The 18,435-nt window shown below is 49.4% G+C and overlaps 2 protein-coding genes across 2 annotated transcripts in view; one reads left to right on the forward strand and one right to left on the reverse strand.

Annotated features, from left to right (window-relative positions):
* The window catches only part of NHSL2 (NHS like 2), a 268,115-nt gene that overhangs the window by 237,989 nt on the left and 11,691 nt on the right, over positions 1-18,435 (forward strand). Inside the window, exon 3 of the mRNA XM_024130930.1 lies at positions 18,217-18,366. Within this exon, the coding sequence (XP_023986698.1) occupies positions 18,217-18,366 (150 nt within the window). The remainder of the gene's footprint in view (positions 1-18,216; positions 18,367-18,435) is intronic.
* Positions 13,379-18,045, reverse strand: RTL5 (retrotransposon Gag like 5). Its single transcript, XM_007124017.4, has 2 exons — positions 14,384-18,045; positions 13,379-13,943 (listed from the first exon to the last, which is right to left on the reverse strand). The coding sequence occupies exon 1, from the start codon at positions 17,739-17,741 to the stop codon at positions 16,014-16,016; it is 1,728 nt and encodes a 575-aa protein (XP_007124079.2). The 5' UTR covers positions 17,742-18,045; the 3' UTR covers positions 13,379-13,943; positions 14,384-16,013.

An 18,435-nucleotide genomic window follows, 5' to 3' on the forward strand; every position in this document is an offset into this window, starting at 1 on the left:
AGATTGCCTAGAGGTCATTAACAGGAAAAGGGAGAGGGAAAGCTAGTCTCCGTCAGGGCCGGTAGGAGCACGCCTCTACGCACCTTTCAAAACGCAAGGTGCTTTCTCTGCCAAGCGAGGTTGGGTGTCCCAGAAAGTGGACTCTGAGAGGGAGATGAGCGTGCGGGAAGTTTAGTAGGGAGGATCTTGTGATGGACAGCTGTGGAAAGTGGGTAAGGAAGCAGGATCGTGCAGAGGGGATAAAGTAAACTGCACCACAGTCCTGACAACAGCCTCACTCGGTCAATCTAAGCAGGAGGCTCTGTCTCTGAGCCAGCCCCTCAGAGTTGGCCTGACTTGGGATGAAGGAGCCACCCCAGGAAGGAGGTGCGACATTTGACAAGCGATCCCCAAAGAGGGCTGGCAGTGCAATGCTACCTATGGCAGCTCTGCTGACACTTAGGAGACTAAGTTGTTTGTCCCTGAGGTGAGATCTGGGCAGCACATCACAGTGTCTGCTATAAGAGAACTGCCTTGCAGGTGACCTTCATGAAGGGCAAGGCCATAGGCAGATATTAGGGGGTGGTTTCAAAGAGGAAAAAAGAAAACCTCATTTTTGAACTCAGATGCCTGGCTGCTCTATCATTCTGAGCTCTGATCTCTATTCCTGATTTGTCTCCTCAGGCAGTGACCTTTGAGGGCCACCGATGGGCCAGACTTTAGTTTAGGTACTTCCCAGGATCCAAAACATTGCTCCAGACTTTGTCTCCTAGGATCCTTTCATGGCTTTGGAATACAGACAAGGTGGAAATATTATGGGTGCATTTTATTAGTGAGGAATCCCGGGTTCAGAGAGGAGACACAGCTAGGTGGTGATGAGGTAGTCTCAGAGCCAGCTCTGTCCAGCCCCAGGTCCCACCCTCTTTCCCTGGTGACCCAGCTGCCCAAAATTTCAAGTGATTTGTTTTGTGATCAAATGGACAAATCTCTTCCTCTTCATTAATGCTAAACCAGTTTGTTCCCCACACCTACCAATCAATTTCCAGATGAGCCCATCTCAATCCTGCAAATCACAAAGTGAAATTTGACTTAGTGGATGCAACACAAAATGGCCCTTCCTCTTCTGGAAAACTGCTCTCTTTGTAGGGGAGCAGAGCTTTCTTGCACTTTCTTGCACAAGACTGAGCCTCCCCAGTTTGGGGGGAGGCATGATAGGCTTCAGGCAGTCTGGCTGAGTTAATCTTGAGTTAATCTTATTAACCTGCGAGATCAATTGGCTGCAGGCACCAGACAAGTGACAGCACAGGCATTAATTCAGCAGTGGCCGGGGCAGCCTGACAGCCAGGGGGCGATTTATCAGTCTTTTTAATGGATGGGATTGCATTTAGCTAATTGAGTCTGAGACTGGCATGAATAAGCCCTCTCTTCAGGCAACCCCCCTTGTGATGTGGTGCTCCTCGGTGGGTGTCCTGCAGAGGGAAGGATGAGGGAAGGAGCAGAGGAGGCAGTTGACAAGTGATGCCCCCTCCCTGACCACTGTTAGAACTGGTTTGGGGACTCAGGTATCTCTAAGCTGCGTGCTGCTGTTGGGAAGCAGTTGTTCTCAAATGTGATCCTCGAACCAGCAGGATCAGCATCCCTTGGGAACTTGCGAGAAATGCAGAATCTTGGACTCGACCCCAGACCTACTCGATTAGAAAGTCTGGGAGCGGGGCCCAGCAGTCTGTGTTTTAACAGGCCCTCCATGGCATTCTGATTCTCACTAAAGTTCGAGACTCTCTGGATGAGTTATGAGCACAAACTCTGGCACTAGGCAGCCTGGGTTACTAGTATATGACTTTGGACAAAGCATCTAACCTCTCAGTGTCTCAGTTTCTTCATCTGTAAAATGGGGCCTATAATAGCACCTGCCTTATAGAGTTATTGTGAAGATTAAGTTTGCAAAGTGCCTAGAGCAATGTCTGGGACGTGGTAAGGGGCTGTATTTATAAATGTTAACAACTGCTGTTATTGTTGGAAATAATGGAGCCTAAGGCTTCTGTCTGCTCCTTCAGCATGACAGTGACTCTAAGTAAAAAACCGGATCGTAAAATTCCTATGATTTGATAAGTAAAACCATATGGTACAAAATTGTCCCTACTGTGATTGTACTTATGTAAAAATGTGTATGCACATGAAGAAGGTAAAATTATGGGTGATTTCTTTCTCTAATCACAAATGTTTGCATGTGGTTAAATGTAATATACCTTCGGAATCAAAATATTCACTACATTCGACTAGATGAGAAAAATGTATTGGATGCAGAGTTGAAGACTACTCCAGAACACTCAAGATATAGGGCTGCCACATGTGGGTCCCTGTCTCCACTCAGGGACAGGACAGCAGTTCTGGGCTCATCAGGTCACATCAGAGCAAAACACAGGGTCCCTCAAGGTTGAAAGGGAAGAGATGTGAGCCAGAGTCTGGTCCAACTAAGGAACCTCAATAATAGCATGAAGGATGGCTGGGAGGTGGGCATGAGGGCTGGGCAATGAATTCATCCTCAGGAAGGGAGAAAGATTCCAGCTGAGAGTCAGCATGGCCTTGGGAGCTCTAAGACCTTGATGATTGCTGTGTACAAGTCTGAATATTTGGTGAGAGCTTCAATTAAATCTCCATCTCTAAAGGAGTAAGTCCAGCTAGCCGGCGGGTCTATATCTCCATCTTGTCACCTACATATATCTAGGTACCAGGGGACTCCTGATTGGGCTGTAAAATCCTGGCATAGGGCCAGGATAGCTGACTTCAAGGTTAAGATCTAGGTCAAATTATTAGGGTAGGTGTGTAGTAAGCTTGAAACTTCAAACATGTATGCTACTCTCAGCTCCACGTTCCTCTTTTAAACTTTGGTACCTAGAACAAGGACACTCCAGTTAGAGTTTACTAAGATCTGAGTATAGTGCTTGTTTCTACAGAGTATTTCTTTGTACCTCGGTAACCTGTTTACTTTTAAATAGTACCATATCTGTTGATACATGGTGACTATGGAATCTACTAAGACGTACTAGACTTTCTGCAGTTTGCCACATAAACTACCCTGATCTCATCTTGTGGCCTTTGTTTTAATACTTGAGTATGATATTGTGGTACATTTCTGACTTACCAAGGTTCTTTTTCATGTATACAACAGCTTTATTGAGACGTAATGCATGCATATACCATATAGTTCACCCATTTTAAAATGTACAATTCCATGGGTTTTAGTATATTTAAAGAGTTGTGCAGCCATCACCACAATCTTAGAACATTTTCAACACCCCTGAAAGAAACCCTGAACCCCCTCCCCAGCCCTAGGCAAACACTCATCTATTTTCTGTCTCTATGGATTTTCCTATTCTGGACATGTCATATAAATGGAATCATTCACTATACTATGTGGCCTATTGTGTCTGGCTTCTTTCACGTGGCATAATGTTTTCAAGGTTCATTGATGTTGTAATATGTCTCATTACTTCATTCCTTTTTATAGCTGAATAACATTCCATTGCATGGCTATACCACATTTTGTTTATTTATTTATCCATTCACCAGTTGATGCACACGGGTTGCTTCCACTTTTGGCTATTGTAAATAATGTGGCTATGAATATTCATGTACAAGTTTTTGTGTGCACATGTATTTTCATTTCTCTTGGGTGTATGCCTAGTAGTGGAAGAGCTGGGTTGTATGACAATTCCATATTTAACATTTTGAGGAACTTACCATTTTCCAAAGCAGCTGCACCATGTTACGTTCCCACCAGCAATGTGTGAGAGTACCAGTTTCTCCACATCCTCACCAACATTTGTCTGACTTTGTGATTGTAGCCATCCTAGTAGGTGTGGAGTGGGATCTCATTGTGTTTTTTATCTGCATTCCCCTAATGAATAATGATGTTGAGCATCTTTTTATGTGCTCATTGGCCATTTGTATATCTTCCTTGGAGAAATGTCTATTCAGACCTTTTGCCCATTTTTGAATTGGTTTGTCTTTTATTATTGATTTGTAAGAGATGTTTATATATTCTGGATACAAGTCTCTTATTAGACATATGATTTGCAAATATTTTCTGGCATTCTGTAGGCTTTTTACTTTCTTTTTTTTCTTTTTTTTTTTTTTTTTTGCGGTATGCGGGCCTCTCACTGCTGTGGCCTCTCCCGTTGTGGAGCACAGGCTCCGGACGCGGAGGCTCAGCAGCCATGGCTCACGGACCCAGCCGCTCCGCGGCATATGGGATCTTCCCGGACCGGGGCACGAACCCGTGTCCCCTGCATCGGCAGGCGGACTCTCAACCACTGCGCCACCAGGGAAGCCTTTTTACTTTCTTGATGGTGTTATTTGTAACACAAATTTTTTAATTTTGTTGAATTCCAGTTTATCTATTTTTTCTTTTGTTGTTTGTGCAAATTTGTGTCACATCTAAGCAACTATTGCATAATCCAAGGTCTCAAAGATTTACACCTATGTTTCCTTCTCAGTGTTATAATTTTAGCTGTTATGTGTAAGTGTTTGATCCAATTTGAGTTTAATTCTGTATGAGTGTGAGAATGAATTCCAACTTCGTTCTTCTACATATGGAAATTCCACATTGAATGAATTTGGCACTCTTGTCAAAAATCAACTGGCCTTGAGTATGAGTTTATTTCTGGATTGTCAGTTCTGTTCCATTGATCTTTATGTCTATCCTTATGCTATCAGCACATTATTTTTTTATATAAATTTATTTTTTTAATTTATTGGCTGTGTTGGGTCTTGGTTGCTGCGCGTGGGCTTTCTCTAGTTGCAGCGAGCGGGGGCTACTCTTCGTTGCAGTGCACAGGCTTCTCATTGCAGTGGCTTCTTTTGTTGTGGAGCACGGGCTCTAGGCACACGGGCTTCAGTAGTTGTGGTGCATGGGCTTAGTTGCTCTGCGGCATGTGAGATCTTCCCGGACCAGGGCTTGAACCCATGTCCCCTGCATTGGCAAGCGGATTCTTAACCACTGCGCCCCCAGGGAAGTCCCAGCACATTCTTTTAATTACTGTAGCTTTGTATAAAGTTTTGAAATTGCTGGGAAGTGTGAGTCCTCCAACTTCGTTCTTTTTTAAGTTTGCTTTGGCCATTCTGGGTCCCTGGAATTTCCATATGAATTTTAGGATCAGCTTGTCAATGTCTATCAATACAAAGAATCCAGCAGGGCTTCTTATCGGGACTGCTTTGAATCTATAGATCATTTTGGAGAGTACTGCCATCTTAACAATATTAAGTATTTTGATCCATGAACATAGGATGTCTTTCCATTTGTTTCAATCTTCTTTAATTTCTTTCAACATGTCTTGTAAGTTTTCAATGTACAAGTCTGGCACCACTTTTGTTTAATTTATTCTAAGTGTTTTATTCTTTTGATGATATTGTAAATGGAATTATTTTCTTAATTTTATTTCAGATTGTTCATTACAATACAATTTTTATATTGATTTCATATCCTACAACTTTGTTGAAATCATCTATTAATTTAAATAGTTTTTTTAGCAGATTCCTTAGGATTTCTATATATAATACAAGATCGTGTCATCTGTAAATATAGTTTACTTCTTCCTTTCCAATCTTTCCAGTGCCTTTTATTTCTTTTTCTTACCAATGGCTAGAACCTCCAGTACAACGTTGAATAGAAGTGGCGAGAGGGGACACCCTTGTCCATTCCTGATCTTAGAGGGAAAGCTTCTAGCATTTCGCTGTTGTCATGTTCTTGTGGGTTTTTCACAGATGCCCTTTGTTAGGTTGACGAAGTTTCTTTCTATTTCTAGTTTGTTGAGAGGTTTTTTTTCTTTTAATCATGAAAGGGTGTTGTATTTTGTTAAATCCTTTTTCTGTGTCTATTGAGATAATTATGTTTTTGTTTTTCATTCTATTGATATACTCTATTTCATAAATTGATTTTCAGATGTTAAAACAACTGTGCATTCCTGAGATAAATCCTACTTGGCCATGGTATATGATCCTTTTTATGTTGCTGGATTTGGTTTGCTCGTATCTTGTTGAGGATTTTTTTGTCCATAATCATAAGAGATATCGGTCTGTAGTTTTCTTTTCTTGTGATGTTTTTTGTCTAGTTTTGGTATCAGGGTAATACGGGCCTCATAGAATGAGTTGAAAAGTGTTACCTCTTCTTCTATATTTTGAAAGAGTTTGTGAAGAATTGACATTAATTCTTCTTTAATTATTTGATAGAATTCATCAAGGAAGCCATCTGTGTCTGGGCTTTTCTTTTTTTTTTTTAAAGTCAATCTTTTTTTAAATTATTTATTTAATTTATTTATTTTTGGCCGTGTTAGGTCTTCGTTGCTGCACGCGGGACTTCTCTAGTTGCAGCGAGCAAGGAGGGCTACTCTTCATTGCCGTGCGTGGGCTTCTCATTGCGGTGGCTTCTGTTGTTGCAGAGCACGGGCTCTAGGCACACGGGCTTCAGTAGCTGTGGCTTGCGGGCTTCAGTAGTTGTGGCTCGTGGGCTCTAGAGCGCAGGCTCAGTAGTTGTGGTGCATGGTCTTAGCTGCTCTGCAGCATGTGGGATATTCCCAGGACAGGGATCGAACCCGTGTCCCCTGCACTGGCAGGCGGATTCTTAACCACTGTGCCACCAGGGAAGCCCTGGGCTTTTCTTTATGGGTAGTTTTGATTACTAATTCAATCTCTTTACTTAGATTTATTTGGAGTTTTTGTTTCTTCTTTGTGTCTTTTCAATAGTTTGTTTCTTTCTAAGACTTTATGCATTCTATCTAAGTTGTATACCTTACTGTCATACAATTGTTCATAGTATTCCTTTAAAATCTTTTTTTATTTCTGTAAGATTAATTGTAATGTCCCCTTTTAAATTTCTGATTTAAGTAATTGGGGTCTTCTCTCTTTTATTCTTGGTCAATCTAGCTAATCAAAGTTCTTTTGAATTCTCATTTGGTCCTCAGTCTCCTTCTGCCTATGTTTGGGAGCATTGGCCAACCTAAGAACATACATATATTTCTTTTATAGTCAAGAAAATATGTCTTATTCACACTCCAGCATGTGGAGCTCTCAACCTGAACCCCCAAAGCATACTATTCTGTTCCCTCGACTAACTGAGGCAGACTCATTGCGAACCAGTCTCTTTATTAGCCCCTGGCTATAGCTCATAAAGCTATCACAATCTCATCCTCTCACTTTGAAAATTAAGCTGCAGCCCTTTTAGCACATTAGCCATCAGCCAAGTATTGCTCATTTCTGAGTAAATATGGGGGCCTGGGGAAGAGCAGAAGGCAGTGGACCCTGGCCAGCTGGGGCCTCCAAGCAAGGCATTGTGAGTAGGCCTGGGGTCTGGTCTTGATGAACAGTGCTCTTTGAGTCTTGAATGGGAGCAGAGGCAAGTTAGAAGAGCAGAGGCCTACTGCTGTTCTGACCATTTGTCTCCTTGGCCATGGCACCCAGACTGTGCTGCCCTGCTTGGCAGGGATTCAGCTGACAGGTGGCAAAGTCAGGAAGTCAGGAAAAAGCATTTGGTATTTTGGGAAATTGCCGATTCTGACTGGTGTTCTGGGGTGCATGGCACAGTTGGTGATCTTTCCCCTTCTCTCTGCAAAACTTAAGCCTGGCTGGGGTGCTGGGGCAGAAGCATCCATTAGCTCAGAAAATGTCTTCAAGCCAATAAAATGTTCGCTTAAAGATTATTTCCAGACTAATGGGAAATCTGTGTGTGCAAGCAAGTCCAAATTTTAAAATGGAGCAAAACCCACCAAGATTTCACTGGTAAGGAAGTGGCAACAAATCAACTCTTAGGGAGGAGTGTGTGGTGAGCTTGAAACTCAAACCAAGTGTGACAGCCTCAGCCCCACCCTGGGCTGCTGACTCAGGACCAAGAGGAAGAGGGAACTGCCAGACTTCATGATTTCTGTAAACAGTTCTTGAAAGAGAAACCACACACTTGTCTTTCTTCCAGCCCCCAGCTTCTCCTGGGAGCTTACAGTTCAGCTATTGTCTTTTCTCTGACACCCGAGGGCAGGGCTTCTCAACTTGAGCTCTGTGGACCTCCAAGGGGTGGAAAGAATTTAGGGGGTCTGTGAACTTGAATGGGAAAATTTTTTGATCCTTTTCCACTAACCTCTAACAGAAATTTAGCATTTCCTCGAATTAGGAATGTAGGCAGCCAGCCATAATAGTATTAACAGTATCTGTGACTTTATCCCCAATAGAAATTACAAATATTTTCATATCAGATTACAGTTATTGTATCTCAAGAAAGTTACTTATGCTCATCATCACTTCAAAACTTCTAATCTATAGACTTGCCACTCAGTCTTGTAACTTAATGCATTATTAAAGTAGTAACATAACTAGATCATAATTTCTTAAAAGTATTTTATAACTGTTTCAATATGATTCATTTCCTTTTTAATTCTATGCATTATATTTTATGCATCTGAAAACATTGTTTTGAGAAGGAGTCCAGAGGTTTCACCAAACTGCTAGAGGGACCCATGATCTAAAAGGGATTGAGACCCCAACCCTGGATCTTGGCACTCTCTTGCTCCACTGGCCTCATTTCTGCTCCACAGAACTTTCCCTGCCTTACTGGAGGGCTCAAAAGCACTAGCATGCTAGTGCTGTGACATTGGGCAAGTTAAAATTTCCCTGCTGTTTCTTTTTTTTTTTTTTGTGGTATGCGGGCCTCCCTCTGTTGTGGCCTCTCCCGTTGCGGAGCACAGGCTCCGGACGCGCAGGCCCAGCGGCCATGGCTCACGGGCCCAGCCGCTCCGCGGCATGTGGGATCCTCCCAGACCGGGGCGCGAACCCGGTTCCCCTGCATCGGCAGGCGGACGCACAACCACTGCGCCACCAGGGAAGCCCAACACTACCTACTTTTATAGGGTTGTAGTGATGATTCAATGAGTTAATCCGTGTAAAGCACTTAGTGCCCAACCAATAGTAAGTGCTTGTAAGTATTAGCTATTTGTATTGTTGTTGTCATTTCATATCAATTATCTCACTAATATCTACTGTTATTATCTCCATTTTTAGAAAAAGGAAACTGGGGCTTAGAGAGGTGAAATGACTGACACAAGGGTACACACAAGGAAATGGCAGAGCCAGAGTTCAAAGCCAGGTCTGTGGAATTCTCAAGCCCAACGGATGTCGCTCTCCACCACTTCACAGATTGGGAGTGATGGCCCCCCCAAAGAGACAGGGACCATCAACAGGGGGCTTAGTTGGGAATGAACAACAAGCTCTGCACCCTCCTGCTTTCCCTTCCCAACTTATTCCAAGCTCATTTGGGGTCATGAACCAGCCTCTGCTCAAGCCTTATGGAGCATTGGGGTCAGGGGCAGGGGAGTGACTGGGGAGTCAGAAAGGCAGGAGCTTGTCTGGGGAGTGAAGGCAGCATCGTGGAGGAAGGGGTCTTGGAGCGGAGGAGATCGCCAGTTGGAGTGGGGCCAGGAGTGCTTATGAATTTTTAAGGCAGAGGGGAATAGAGTGCACAAAGGGCCAGAGGCATAAAAGGGCCCGGGATGTAAGGAAAGAAGAAAGTAATTCAGGATGTCTGGGGTTTGGACTGAATGGAAAGAGGGAAGAAGGTTGGCATGGGCAGATGAGGCGGCATAGGTAGTTTATTTATAACCAGCTAGTGAGGAAGGCCAGAACCGAGTCCACAAGTCTTCCAATAGAGGAAGGAGAGCCATTGAAGGGTTTTTGTATAGGAGCGACAGGAGCAGATTTGTGTGTTCAAAGGACCATGGCCACCCACACTACAAGCAGCCGTGTGGAAGGTGGATTGATTAGAAGGGGTAGAGACTGGAGGCTGGTTAGACCAGCAGGGAGCCTACTTCAGCAGTCCAGGGGAGAGATGAGGGGGGGCCTAAACTGGGTGGGGAGGAGTCTGGAACCTGTGACACTCCCTCTGGCTCACGTGTCTGCACTAAGTGGTGAGGAGGAGGTAGGACCAAACCGGCAATTGCTAGGGGCACTTGCCCTCCTCAAGTTTGGTTGTGAATGGAAAGGCTTCCTTGGGCCAGAGGACAGTCGCCATGAATTCACAGGCTAACACCTTCCATTTTAGCCTCTTTCTCGTATTAACAGTACACAGCAAGAGCATAATAAAAAGCCAGGGCCCTACTTTCTGGCCCTGCCCTCCTGGGAGAGTAGCTGAAGAGAGGGGCCCCAGCTGTACCCCTCTGTGTGGCAGGCAGGAAGGGCACAGGGGCCGTGAAGAACAGGTCAGAGCCTGCCCTCTGTCAAAGGAAATATCCACCCTCCTAAGCCTTTCAGAGACTGTTTTCTTCCAAGTAGGTCCCGCTGTTACCAGGGCAACCGAGAGCCCTGGGCTTTGTGTTTCTGTGTCTGTGGAGTCCCTGGGGAGAAGTGGTCTGCCGAGCTTTCCCTAGTCTGGGCAGGATGCAGGAAGTGCTAGCCGGAGGTAGAGCCCCCATCCCCCTTTGGGGGTAATCTCTTGCCTTGTTAACGCCTGTCCTCATCCCCTGGGAGGGTCCAAGGCCCCAGGGGAGTCAGTTCTGGCGGTCAAGGGTTAAGGTTTAGGACCTGGTTTCTCAAAGTCAGATTTCTGCACCGATCCTATGGCACACCTCTCTCAGGAGGTGCAATCTGAGCAGGTGTCCTGGAGGGGCGCGCTCACACCAGACCATGGTACAGGCTGGGGGATCATTGCACAAATATTTCTTGATCACTTACTGTGTGCTAGTGCAGGATCCCCAGGCTGGTTCCTGCTCCAGGGAGCTCTATGGGAAGTCTCAGGACCAAACTGGCTGCTAAATATCACCCGGGCTAGTTGGTCCCCAGTGCTCTTTTCTGCACTGGGCTGAGCTGGTCATTAGAATTGCCTAGGGAGCTTTTTAGAAATAGAGATTCCTGGACATTCTGATTCTACCAGCGTGGGTTGTGAGTGGAGGGTGGAGGTTAAGAGTTATGGAGGTCTAACCGCTGGAGTTCACAGTCAAACTCTGCAAATGGAGCAAGTGACCTTGAGCTGCCAGTTTCCTCACAAAATGAATGAGAGGAACAGTGAAGCCTGCTTCACAGGCAGCAAGCTTTTCTCTGCCTTCCTCCATACCTTGGGAACAGAGTTTTTATGACTCTTGCCATCCTTGTCACCCTTCTACTGCCCCCACTCTTTCCTTCCTTCCTTCTTCCTGGCTTTTGCTCTATTTTCTTATTTTCTTATTGCAAAAGGGCTTCTGTGAGGTGCAACCTGGTCACCTTTCACTGGGCAGCCAGGATCCCAGGTGGGCCCTGTCCATCTCCTGGGTCTCGCACTCTGTTGCAGCAGCCCCAGAAGGTATTAGCATTTCTGGCAGCCACGGAAGTCTGCTGATTCATCCTGAGCCCCCATCAACTCAGGTTTTCAGATTTTTTTTCACAAGTTTCTTCTCATCCACATCTTCCCCACTCGGGCTTCTGCAGATGGCTTTCAGAACTTAACTGCAAGATCTCACAAGTGCACCTAGTAAAGGTCATTTCAGCACATTCTTCCAAGTTAGAGAGATTGCGGGGGTGCTCCTGATTCCATTTTGGAGGGGATCCTCTAGTCCTCCAAGCTTCATGCCATCTGCAGATGCCCTTGGCAAGCTACCTCTAGGTCTCCATCCAGCGGCCCATTTATTCACTCACTTCTTAGTTTATGTACCAAACTGGGGTTGCGATCCTACTGTGTATCCAGCCATGCGCTGGGCCCCAGGGACTAGGTGGATGAGGAAACTGTGTTCTGAGCAGGAATGGGACTCACATAGGGTCCCAAATCCAGTCAGTGGTGGGGCCGGACTGGAATCCAGGGGGTTTTTCCCTATACTCATAGGGCTCCCCACTGCAGGGGTGGGAAAGGCTGACCTTGCTCTTACTTTCCCCCACCTGCTCTGATGGGCCATCGCACACGCAATCGGGGATCACCTATTCCCTACCTGCAATGGCGTGAGAAACTCCAGGGGGTGCTGGAGACTTTATCTGACCCGCCGAAGCAGAAGGGGGAACCCTAGTGCTCACTGATCCTGCTCACGGCCCCACAGCCCTGTCCCTCCCCAGAAGGGGCAGAGTCAGCCACACACTCTTGCATACTCATCGCTGTAAACTCAGCCCCGCCACTGGCCTGGCTTGCTCTGCAGGCCCTTCCCTGCAGGGCAGAACTGACTGGTTCTGGAGCCTCCAGAGAGAGGGCACCTGATGCATACCTGGTTGCTTTGGCAAAGACCCAGAATCCAGTCAGGTTGAGGCTTGAGCTCGTCAGGGGGCTTTCCTGGGAAAGGGCATGGGGTATCAGAGTTGAGAGAGTACGGGTCTGGGAGTCACAAAGACCCAAGTCCCCCATGCAACCTAATATCTCTGAAATTCAGGTCCCTCGGCTCTAAAAGAAGACACCATTACCTGCCTCACTGAGTGTGGGAATGAAATGTGGTGAAAGTGTCTGGCACACAGTCAGAAACAAGCTGGTTTCCTCCCTCCCTCCCTCCCTTCCTTCCTCCCCCATAAAGAGGCAAAGCAAGTGCAACTCTGATGGCTGGCTTTGTTTCTCACCGCACGCCTGTACGGTGGCAGGGCAAGAGGACAGGTGGGCAGGACAGGGCAGACCCGGGAAACAGGAGGGCCACTGGAGGGGAGGCAGAGAGGGGAGAAGCTGTGATAGAGCCACTTAGCAGCTGTAAACTTTGGGCCAGTGACTTCTCCTCTCTAAGCCTCAGTTTCCTCATCTGTAAGATGGGGGTGAGATGAAATGAGATAACGGATGTGTAGTGCCTGGAACGGCACTTATACCTGGTAGGGGGCTCCATAAACGTTCTCACCCACTGTCCCAGGGGAAGAAATTTCAACTCATGGCTGGGAAACTTGAGCAAATCCCAGAATGGGATTCAGTTTCTTCTGCCCCCACAATCTGTGAGGAGCAGTGAAATCTTGCTGGAGGGTGTCTGCGTGGACTGCTCTAGGGATGTATTTAAAAATCTTCACCAGCTTTCTCACTGGTGTCCCATAGCACCATCTAGTGCCAAGAAGTGGAAGGGCCCTCCCCCTTCCCCAACGTGGGCCCCCTCCCTCCCTCCAAAGTCCTGTGGGGGGGGGGGTGTGCACGGGTGTGTGTGGAGGGGGGCCAGCACTGTTATAGGATGATAGGGTAGGGCTAGACCACTCATACATTTATATCTTTATATTAGTGGAGAACTAATGCTGTTTTTCAAGATACCTAGTCCCTCCACTTCCCTCCTGACAACTTCTGCCATCCACAAACTCGGTAGGCTAGGGCCCTTAGTTTCCTCATTGAAGGACTTCAAGGCTTCAGGCTAGGGTTGATCCAGGCGAAGTGCCTGGTAAGTACCTAATGCCTCCTAGGTGGGCTTCTGTGCTTGCTCAGTAACCCAGAGAGACAGTCTTTACACACCCTATATCTTTTTTATTGAGGAGAAAGCTTTAGCATACAGAACGATTTCTCATCTTCACAACACAGGAATGCAACAATATACAATAACACATTGGTTTCAAACGATTTCTTCCCGGGTCTCTGGGAACCCGTGGGCTGCCTTCATACCCCTGCATGCATCTCCCCATCCCCACCCACCCCTCTTTCAACCCAAGAAAGCGCCCAAAGCCCATAGTTCCTCCTACAGCCCTTGTGGCTGTTACATCACAATATTGAAGATCTGGGAAAAGGGGGGAAGAGGGTCAAAGGGAGCCCAAGCCCCCTTGCCACCAGAGGGCCAGAAACCAGCTCACTGCTCATCTGCCCTTTCCCCAGCTGAGGCTACACGGGCTCAGGATGAGAAGCACCATGGGAACAGGCAGGGCCTGTGCTGAGGGGTCCCTGGAGATGGGCGTGCAAGGCACCTGTCCTTTGCACTTCTCCGGCAGGCACGTGGGCAGCAGGGCCAGAGTGTCGACCATCAGCAAACAGGGTCCACGGGCTTGAAGAACAGCGGTTCCCCTTCTGGAACTCTCTCCTGAGGAAATAGCTGAAAAACAGACAAACTTTTCTTTACAGGGTTATTTACTCCTGCACTAGTGGGGATGGGGGAAACCAGGCAATTGACATGTCCAACACATTAGGAGAATGCTTAAATAAATGATTCAGTCTGTGTGACTGCATAGGTGGCAGCCATTTTAAATCCTGCTGATCGAGAGCTCGCAGGATGATCTTGGCTTTGAAAAGACGCAGTGAGAACACACTAGAAAGTGTTAACAGTGCTTGCGTCTGTGTGGTGGGATTCTGAATGTTTGGGGCTTTGGGGTCCTTATCGTTTTCTCTATTTGCCAATTTTTCTATAATGATTATGTATTCCTTTTCTCTTTGGAGGAGGGGGGTAGCCTTTTTAAAGGATAGCAACAGGTTATAGGAACTTGGCTCCACCGATCCCCAGGCTGAGAAATGTGTGAGCAACAAAGGGCTTCTTACCTCCCACTGATGAACAGAGACCTCACCAGAAACCAGCCGGAGGACTGGGTTTCTCCATGACTCCTCTTCCTCCAGCTCCTTCCTCTTGCCTCTGGGCTCAAAATCCTAAGGCTGGGCTGAGGTTACCTATCAGACTCCGGTGAGGAACAGAGGCTTAATTTACTATGTTTTCCTCCCTTTGGCCACAGACACTTTGGCTGCACTTGCCCGGCTGCCAGGCCCTGTGCAGGAAGCCCAGTGTGGAGGGCAGTTCAGGCCAGCAGTGGATCTGACCGGCATTCTGTGGCCAGAGTGACATAGTGTGTATTGTTCACTGCAGAAGCTGTGTTTTCTGGACCCAAGGCAAGCAGCAGGTCTCTATGAGGGCCCCTAGGTTAGGACCCAGAAGCCCCAGGAGTTACTAGGAGGCAGTCAACCGCTTAGGCCTCACCGCCTACTCGATGCCCAGCGCCAGGCCATGGCTTGCCCCGAATGTGAGAGACACAAGGTCATCCCAACTGCAATGCTTCAGTGGGTGAAGTCTCTGTAGAGAGGACCTTCCTCTCTACTCTCAGAAATAAGGAGTCCTTTAAGTTGGAGTTGAAGAGCAGGCCTTGGGCCTCTCTCTCTGGCAGTCTGGGGAGGAAAGGCCAATTAGGCCACCTCTGGAACCCCAAGGATGGCAAATCTTCTGCCAAGACCTTTGGCTGGAGACTGCAGTCCAAGGCCTGGCCAGGGGAGGAGACCACCATCCCTAAGGAAAGAGTCACTCCTTACAAGGTCAAACTGAGTTGTTGCTGCTGCTTTCTCCTCTTCCTGCTCCCCCACCCAACTGCCTACCCTCTAGGCAACGTCAAGGAAAAGGGTAGGGCATGGAACATTGGGCTCTGTCCACTGGGGATGCCCAGGAGGGTAATGTAGTAAGAGGAGAGGGTCCCAGATCTGGAGAGCCCTGAGGCCCTGAGCCTGTAGTCTGTGGGAAGGTGGAACCAGCTTGCTCAGTCAGTCAAGGTCAGGTCTCAGCTGGGTGGTCCATTGGACACGTGGTTTTGCATACTCTCACTGGGCTAGATGGAGGGGGTTCTTCGGGGCCCTCCTGCTGGAGGGGTGACCTGAAGCAAGTGTAGGCTTCCAGGAACGTTTCTTGATAGCATTTGCTCTCCACTGATTATACCTAGTAAGTGGCCTCAGTGGCTTTAAGAGTTCAGTGGAGCCTGTCCTTTCACTCACTGGGGCAGAGCAGTGAGGCACTGGGTGAAGTCCTGGGTAGCTAGTCAGAGGATTAAACCATAGAACACAGCGTGAATAAACGCAAGAGAGGTGAGGGCTGGGAACAACTAGAGGGGAAATACAAGAGGGTGACCAGTTCATTTCAGGAACAGGCCCAGACACCTGCTCTCTAGCTCGCAGCAGGACTGAGCAGAGTGCACACCAAGAGGGCAGCTATTGCTGAGCCCTCCTTTCCCGGGTGTCGCTCCCCCGTCACGGTCGCAGGAAGGTCTGGAGTTCTCCAGGTCTTCTTCGGGTTCTGCAGGTTTGGAACTCCCTTAAGTACTGGTCAGTCAATGGGGCAGGTGTGGCAGCGAAAGCAGGGGCAGGGGACTCAGTGGAAGGGTGTGTTCCGGGGGCGGGGGGCAGCTCGCCCCAGCTCTCACACGCGAATGCGGCCCCGCGCAGCCCGGTGGCCCCCCTGCCTCGGAGTGAGGCGGAATAGCACCGGGGGACGGCGTCGTATTTGGCGTTGCCCCAGGCGACCTGCCCGGCGAATCAGTGGCGGCGAACTGTAGAATGGGGAATTGGTACCTGGAAGGCCCTCCAGAAGTGGGACTCGATTCTGGTTCCTCCGTCTGCTGGGCTGTATGATGGGAGGTGACACATCTAGGAAATTTTCATGATAGTAGCCAGAAGTCTGGGATGAAGCATTGGCGTAGGTGGGCTCTATCTCCATCAGCTCATCCAGGTCATCATCTTGGGTCTCATCCTCTGTCTCTTGCTCCTGTTCTGGCTCCTGCTCGAGCTCCTGCCCCGGTTCCTGGCGGTCACCCTCATGTTCATCGTCTTTCTCATCCTTATTCTGATCTTCCTCCTCCTTCTTCCTCTTCTTCCTCATCCCCTCCTCCTCTTCCTCCTCTGCTTCCTCCTCCTCTACTTCCTCCTCCTCTTCTTCTTCCTCCTCCTCGTCCGCCTCCCCTTTTTGTTTCCGCTCCTTCTTCCTCATCTCTTCCTCCCTCTTCCCCCTCTTCTCCCCCTCCTCCCCCCTGGTCTCTTGCTGAATAGCTCTCACGCGCCTCCCCTGGTCCTTGTCCTGGAGCCGGAGCCTGCATGCCTCTTCATCTTCATCCCCACTGTGGCACTCTTCTCCCTCTTCACCTTCAACATTACGGTCTGCTGCAAAAGGGAAGAAGATATTGCGAACCCCAGGGAGTGGGATTGGCTTGGGGACACGCACTTTTCTTTCTATCTCCACGCACTCGAGAATCAGCTCGTCCAGGTCGGCCATTTCAGTTGACCATAAGAGCTCCTTGCGGAAGAATTCTGACAGGCCTTTGAGGAATTGGTTTTGAAGGCGGCAGTCATCCCAAGACAAGAATTGAGCCAGGAACTGAAAAGCATCTGCATAGCTGCCCAGGGTACAGTCTCCCTGCTTGAGCTTGCGGATGGCTTTTTTTGCCACGCTTGGGGGGATGGGGCCACAGAATTCCTTACGGATTTCATCCAGGAAGCGCGGGAAGTTGGCATGCAGGGGGCTTCCTTCCTGGGTGACTGAGACGGCCCAGTCCTTGGCTTCACCAGCGAAAAAGGAGATCAGAAAGGACACCCGCTCAGCGCCCCCGGGGAAATGATCCTCATGATCGGCTATGAAAGTCTCTAGCTGCATCAGGAATTCAGCCAGGTAGACTGGGTCGCCCGAGAAGGGTTCTATCTCGGGACGCTCCAGAGGCGGCAGAGGAGGCTGCGGGGGCAGCTCCTTGGCCGAGGGCGGGGGCAGCGCCGGCGGGGGCGGGCTGGGCAGCGGGGGTGGGTCGGCGGGCCCGCCGGTAGTGCCGCAATCCTGGATCACGCTAATCAACAGTTCGTCTGGGGCGTACTCGGGCTCAGCGCGCGGGGGAGGCCAGCACAGGAAGGGCAGTTCTCCCTCAGGAACGGCGTCGATCTCACTGAGCGGGAACTCAAAGTTCTCCTCGGAAAGGACGGGCACCACGGGCACCGGCCAGCGCATGTAGCTCGAGACATTGCCCCGCAAGGAATTGACCTCGGCCAGGGCTCTGCCGAGCTGAAGGCCCAGATTGGCATTCTCCCCGCGAAGGGCATTTAATTCTTCTCGCAGGGCCACGTTCGCCATGCGGAGGCTATTGAGATTCCCGGCCGCCTCGGACATCAGGACTAGCCTGGGGGCCTGGGGCTGCGGGCGGGGGTGGGATGGGGAGCGGGGGGCCGCTAGAGGAGCCGGGGGCGGCGGCGGGGCGCGCGGGAGGCCGAGCCACACCCACCGGGGCAAGGGCCCGGCGACTCGGCCCAGGGCGCGTTACCTCGTCCCGGGGAGCGCAAAGGGCGGGCGGCGGCGGGAGCCGGGAGTCGCCGGGCGGAGGAGGCGGGCGGCGAGGCAGCGAGGCGAAGACCGGGCGGGCGGAGGCTGCTGGCGAGGGAGAGAACGGACTGCGGCACGATCTGTCGAGGAAAAATCTTGCGGCTGGCGCGTCCCCGCCTTTTAAGCATGGCCCGCGCCGCCCCCCCACCCCCGGCCGGGGCGGGTCTTGGGGAACCGCGGGCGCCCACTGGCCGCCGCGCGCCGCCCCCGCCCCCCCCCCTCGCCGGCGGCGCCTCTCACTGCCTCTCTCCTTCCCTAACTGCAGCTAACTCGGGTCGGGAAAATGCGACAGCGACTGCCCACTCGAGGTCGTCATGGCGACAGCCAGTGAACGTGTTCCTCTCCTCGGGCAGGCCCCCGAGTGTAGAGGAGCTGCTTCGCGAGGCGCAGCTCAATCTCCAGAGCCTGTTGCAAGGTACTGAGAGGGAGGGGGGCTGCGGCCGGAGCCCACGGGCCAGATGCATAGCGTCTGGAGGGAGGCGAC

Source organism: Physeter macrocephalus, chromosome 21 (assembly GCF_002837175.3).
Source record: "Physeter macrocephalus isolate SW-GA chromosome 21, ASM283717v5, whole genome shotgun sequence".
In the NCBI taxonomy this organism is placed as follows: Eukaryota; Metazoa; Chordata; class Mammalia; order Artiodactyla; family Physeteridae; genus Physeter; species Physeter macrocephalus.

What these genes read in the sequence shown, in the direction of transcription:
- RTL5 (XM_007124017.4), bottom strand. Translation starts at nt 17,741, where the DNA reads ATGTCCGAGGCGGCCGGGAATCTCAATAGCCTCCGCATGGCGAACGTG.